This window comes from Marmota marmota, unplaced genomic scaffold, assembly GCF_001458135.2.
Source record: "Marmota marmota marmota unplaced genomic scaffold, marMar, whole genome shotgun sequence".
In the NCBI taxonomy this organism is placed as follows: Eukaryota; Metazoa; Chordata; class Mammalia; order Rodentia; family Sciuridae; genus Marmota; species Marmota marmota.
The window spans coordinates 1-6434 of NW_026000025.1; the positions used below are offsets into that span (position 1 = coordinate 1).

The 6434-nt window shown below is 36.1% G+C and overlaps 1 protein-coding gene across 1 annotated transcript; it reads right to left on the minus strand.

The window, feature by feature from the left end:
* Positions 1-216: 216 nt before the first annotated feature.
* Positions 217-5648, minus strand: LOC107134324 (aspartate--tRNA ligase, mitochondrial-like). Its single transcript, XM_015476435.2, has 4 exons — positions 5547-5648; positions 4545-4724; positions 2929-3036; positions 217-895 (listed from the first exon to the last, which is right to left on the minus strand). The coding sequence occupies exons 1-4, from the start codon at positions 5646-5648 to the stop codon at positions 821-823; spliced, it is 465 nt and encodes a 154-aa protein (XP_015331921.1). The 3' UTR covers positions 217-820.
* Between the last annotated feature and the right edge of the window lie 786 nt (positions 5649-6434).

A 6434-nucleotide genomic window follows, 5' to 3' on the forward strand; every position in this document is an offset into this window, starting at 1 on the left:
TAGAGCACTTACCTAGCACATGCAAGGCCTTTGGTTTGATCCTCAGCACCACATAAAAATAATTATTGCATCCAACTACAGCTAAAAAATAAATATTACAAACAAACAGGGCTGGGGTTGTGGCTCAGTGGTGGAGTGCTTGCCTAGCACGTGTGAGGCCCTGAGTTCGATCCTCAGCACCACATAGAAGTAAATAAAATAAATATTTAAAAAAAAAAATTGAGTGCTCTACCACTTGCTAAGTCATCCAAGCTGGCCTCAAACTTGCCAATCCTCCTGCCTCAGTCTCATGAGTAGCTGGGATAACAGGCTGTACTACCATCCCAGGCTTGCAAGAATGTTGATCTGGCTGAAGCAAAGGTATAGACTATAAAGAAACAGGAAATGAATGAGATTGTCTAAAAAGTGAAGTCTCATTTGACTGTTGTCAGGCTGGTCTCAAACACAAAATGTGTCTGTCGAAGTTGGATATAGAGTCTTAAAATAGGTATAGGAAGAACCCTGAATACTGGAAGTCATTCATGCTTGTAATGCTTTTTGTTAAACCTTGAGCATGTAGGGCTCTATTTATTTTCCAAATTAGATAAAAATACCTTTATTTAAATGGAATATGTTTGAGCTTTCATACTCTGATAAATGTTAATTCAATTAAATTGAAGTCTTAGAGTTATACCCAGGGGTAACATTAACTTTAAAGATAAATAGAAGAAAAGTCAAAGCATGATCTGAAATAACAAGACCCTCAAAATTAATGATATCTTAAAAGCTCAAGCAATCAGTTAAAAATACTGAATTCCCAAAAGGAAGAAAACTGCTTTAATTAATTCCTTACCTCTTTAAAATGGTCAGCTGCAAATTTTCTAATGGACTCAATGTCTTTCTTTTTTAAGTAATTCTGATGAAAAATAAAGAAAACTCTTAATATGACACTCAGCTTCATAAACGTGTTTATAACATCAATGGAACACAAATATATTTGTTTTTTTCATCACAATAGTGAGATTTAATACAAATTTAATTTCTGCTACTAAATTACAAATTTTCCTGCCATCCTTTGGGATGATCCTGTTCTCTAGGAAGACACAAACCAGAGCAGGAAGCGGTGAGGAAAACCAGGCCCCAGCTGCCTCACCTCCTTACCTACCTTAACCTCACCCAACCCCACCAAAACCACCAGAACTCTAAATGACCAAAAATAATTTTTTTTTTTTCTGTATGAGGAACTGAACTCAGCAGGAGTGTTCTTCATCTGAACTACAGCCCAAGTGCTTTTTTTAAATCATTACTTTTTGAGTTGGGGCCTCACTAAGTTGCTGAAGCTGGCCTCAAACTTGTAATTCTCTTGCCTCGCTCTCCTGAGTAGCTGGGCTTACAGGTGTGTGCTACCTAAACAGGCTTCTAAATAACACTTTTTTTTTTTTTTTAAAGAATTTAACTCTTATTTATTGATTGATTGACTTTTCAATACGGTGTTGAGGATTGAACCCAGTGCCTCACATGTGCTAGGTAAGTGCTCTACCACTGAGCTACAACCCCAGCCCTAAATAACACATTTTTAAAACTTATAGGTCTTATTTTTCCCAATTATGCAGGTCTCATTGGAAAGAGCTGTGTCTGTATTCCCCAGAAGTCTTTAGATGTGGAATACAAAGGATAAATAAAATATAACTGAACTGTGAAAGAAAATATTTCAGATCCACAAAAGGATTCAGAATTTATTGAAGGTTTCTTAAAAATTCTTTATATCTTGCTTTTGATAAACTGGATTAAGTTTTTTTTTAATGTTTTCTTCTTTTTTAAAAAAATATTTTTTAGTTGTTGATGGACCTTTATTTATTTGTATGTGGTGCTGAGAATTGAACCCTGTGCCTCACGCAATGCTAGGCAAGCGTGCTACCACTGAGCTACAACCCCAGCCCCTGGATTAAGTTTCTTAAAATTCTTTGCATCTAATTTCAAATTATCTTAATGTCTAAGTGAGACATTGGTCATCCTCAGCTATTCTCATGGGGCATTTCATTAGGAACAGGAGATACAAAGAGGTGAAAAATAATATATATTCCTGTAGTCTACTAAGAGAAGAAAAGACACATGAGGCAAGCACTGTACCAACTTAGCTATATCCCCAGCCGAAAAGATACACTTGAAACAGGGTAAATAATACCAACAGGCAATAAGTTATCCTGGCATACCTGAACACACTTTTTATTTGGACTAGAGAGAGTATGGATACCAAATTACTTTCCACTGAACATAGGAAGTGAATATAGAGTAATAAGACAAGAGTTCTTTCCCCCATTCTAAATATACTATGTATCCAAACGAGCATAATCTTTCAAAATAGTAATCTGATTGAAGAAACTTCTGGAATGACTCATTATTTTCAAAGCAAGTATACTTATTACAGTACCAAATGTGTCCCTTCACTTTACAGTGAGTGCTTGCTCAGCCCAACCACTCTCCTTTCTCCTCTTACCTCCCTTTCTTTTTGCTTTTTTAGTGCCACCTCCTTTGCTTCCCCTATTGATGCCAGAATCTTCAGAACACCAAAAATCAACAGGCCAGGACTATGCTAGGTGCTAAGAGTCTTTGGATAAACCAACACTATGATTGAAATGCTAAATCCTATCCAGCATTTATGCTTATAAAGTATTGCCAATGAAATTATCCCAAATGAAGTACAATAGCAGTGTACAGCCGTGTTTAAAAGAAAGGAAAAAAAGAGGGTGGCCAAGATCTCGAATATAAACTCACATTCTTAAGGTTTATTGTTCTCTACTTAGAGTTTTAGGGACACTGCTAGATTTTGAAAAGTACATATTTTTATTTAAAGAGAATAGTTCTTCCTCAAGTTTAAATGTACCAATGTTAAACATATTTACTTCCAAAACATACACTATAGAAAAAACAGAACTATGCTTCACTTACTGCTCCTTCACGGACACACATGGCTTTGACAGCTCCTTGGGGCTTACTAAGTGCATCTTGAAGAAATCTGACCTCTGTGTGTTTGAACACATTACTGATATCGACAATCTGGTGAAAGGGCAACAAAAAGAGATAATTAAACATGAAGTCATTTTTATCTCAAAAAACATTTTACAAATAAGATTTCAAAGAAGGGAATAGATCTTGATAAGTTAATATTTACATTCAAAGAGGGCTAAGCACTATGCTCATGGATTGAGCATTATAATGTATTTTACAAATATTTATTTCATTCATAAGAGTACTAGGCTGACAGTCTATCTCCATTTCATAAATGAGTAAACTGGGGCACAGAAAAGAAAGTAAGTTGTCTAAGATGACAAAGCTAGTAAATGGCCAGGATGTAACCCAAGCAGTTGGACTTAAGACCCACTATTCCATATTACAAATGATGATATGAGTAGTTAAGTTGGTAGCTATATGTACAGTTATGACTTTGTATGCATCCTATTTTTAAAAAATATTTTTTAAGATGGACACAATATATTTGCTTTATTTTATTTATTTTTATGTGGTGCTGAGGATCGAACCCAGTGGCTCACATGTGCGAGGCAAGTACTCTACCACTGAGCTATAACCCCATCATCATATTTTTTTCATTCTAAAAACTGAGCACAGGGCTGGGGATGTGGCTCAAGCGGTAGCGTGCTCGCCTGGCATGCCTGCGGCCCGGGTTCAATCCTCAACACCACATACAAACAAAGATGTTGTGTCCGCCGAGAACTAAAAATAAATAAATATTTAAAAAATTTCTCTCTCTCTTAAAAAAACAAAAAAACAACAACAAAAAAAAAAACTGAGCACAGATTTTATTGACTAGGCAGAATTCAATTTCTAAGAAATTTTTGTGAGAACAGAGGTTCAGAAATATCAGCAGCATTACAAAGTTCAAGGGCTACTGCTTTCTCAGAGCAAATAATGGAAAGCCTGGTAATGAAACTGCTCTATATAAATTCTACTCTTGGGCTGGGGATGTGGCTCAAGCGGTAGTGCGCTCGCCTGGCATGCGTGTGGCCCGGGTTCGATCCTCAGCACCACATACAAACAAAGATGTTGTGTCCGCCGAAAACTAAAAAATAAATATTAAAATTCTCTCTCTCTAAAAAAAAAAAAAAAAAAAAAAATTCTACTCTTGTCCTTTCATACACACAGATATTAATAATCTGAATAAATGTCTTCAAGTGTTTGAGTTTTTTATTGACCAAGGAAAATGAAGAACTCTGGATCATTTGCCTTCCAAGTACCATGATGGCTTAAAAAATTGAAATAGAAAGCATACTTTTTTTTTCTTTCAAGTTACTATTCATGTCCCTCTAATCAATAACTGGTAAGTACTGTAATAAAAACTTTATAGCAAGTATCTTGCTCTTGGAAATGGATCTTGGAACACATTAGATAGAAAAAAAGCAATTTAATGCTAACATGTTATTCTTTTTTGCTATAGTTCTGTAACAAGGTAACAAAAATATAACAGTGTGTAACATAATTTTCATTAAAATGGTTTAAGAGACTGGAACTATTTGAGAGCAGGATTCTGGAAAAGTGTGGAGAAATACCTTCATGCCAAAGCGAGTGTCAGGTTTATCAGTTCCGTAGGTGGCCAATGCCTCAGCAAAGGTCATGGAAGGAAAAGGAACTACCAAAGGGTCTTTGTCACTGGGCCAGGAATACTGGAGCAGACCCTCAATTAAACTCTGGATCCCAGTCTGGTCTACAAAAGACATTTCTATGTCAATCTGAAACCAAAATAACACAAGGAGACTAACTTGGAATAGTCACACACACTATATGTATATATACATTTCTCTGCTTTCAATTTACCACAGGATTCTGTACCAAAAATACTTACAATATATATAGAGAGTGTAAATATTATTGCATATCTTCTTTAGGTCAGGCACTATGCTAATACCTTGTATTAACTTGCTTAGTTCCCACAACCATCTCATGGCTTAAGGCTCAGAGAAGCTGGGTAATTTGCCTGTGTACCCGGCATCAAGAAGTTGTGAAACTACATGTGATCCCAGGTTTGTCCAACTCCATAGCCTATGATTTTTTACACTTTATCATACTTATTAATATGCTATCATACAGAAATAAAATCATAATGGCTTTGATAAGTCCACAGATAAACAAATTAAATATCAATATACAGAATTACAAGTTTTTTTTTTTAATTTATTTTTTAGTTGAACACAATACCTTTATTTTACTTATTTATTTTTATGTGGTGCTGAGGATCGAACCCAGGGCCTCACAGGTGCTAGGTGAGAGCTCTACTGCTGAGCTACATCCCCAGCCCTAGAATTATAAGATTTTATTATGCAAGAAATTTGCTTTAAGGACTTTCAAGTCAGTAACAATCAAACATTGATGACAACTCTGGCATTCCTCAGCTGATGACCATGCTCCTCATGAAAAGGACACATGAAATAGACCAAAATTTGGATAATGAGAGCCTCAACTGCAGGTGAATTTAACTACATATGTGCAGGATAATACTTAATGAGAAGTTAGGTATATAAAGTTACTTCCCTGGTGTTCATGTAACTTTGTACCTGAGTAAACTCGGGCTGCCTGTCTGGTCTTGAACCTTCATCTCGATAACATCGGGCAACCTGAAAGTATCTACAAGTGAAACAAAGCACCAACTGAGTCATGGGTTTAAGAACACACAAACTTATCACGAGGCAGATTGTGAGATAAATTAATAATGATACCTCAAAGACATAAGAAACTTTTTTTTTAAATGATACTTTAATTGGATACACAGCTGATCCAAGAGAAGTTACTATTCTATATATTATTTCTAAAATATTCTCTGGCCCCTTAGGACAGTAGTAATTAGAATGTCATGTAAACCATTGGATGCTTTTTTTCCTAGTCAGTGCTTCTCAGCATTTTACTTTTTTGCTCTAGCCAGACTGAGGTACTTCTGCTGTAGGAACACACTGTAGTTTCCTGTTCTATGCCATTGCATGTTCATCCCCACCCCTGCTGAAATGCAGCTCTCTGAGGGTGTGACTCAGGATGCTTTCAATGTAATTTCAAACCTCTTCATACTCAGTTTGTAAAGTTCTTTTTTATTCTTTGTGACAGGGCCTCACTGTTGCTCAGGCTGGTCTCAAGCTCATGGGCTCAAGTCATGTTCTGTCTCCCAAGTAGCTGTGACTACAGACTCAATCCACTGAACCTGGATCACAGTTTTCAAATTTCCATGCATTTATATATTGGTTTATTTTACAGTTGGTTTTATTCATTGTTCTATTCTGCTTTGCTAGTCTTATTAACTCATGACAACAAAACCTTCTTTTTAACCTTGTCACATCTATCAGCATAGACCTTTGTACGTGGTAGATACCAAATAAACTTTTTTTCCCTTCAGTACTGGGGATTGAACCTAGGGGGTGCTCTACCATTAAGCTACATCCCCAGTCCTTTTTGTT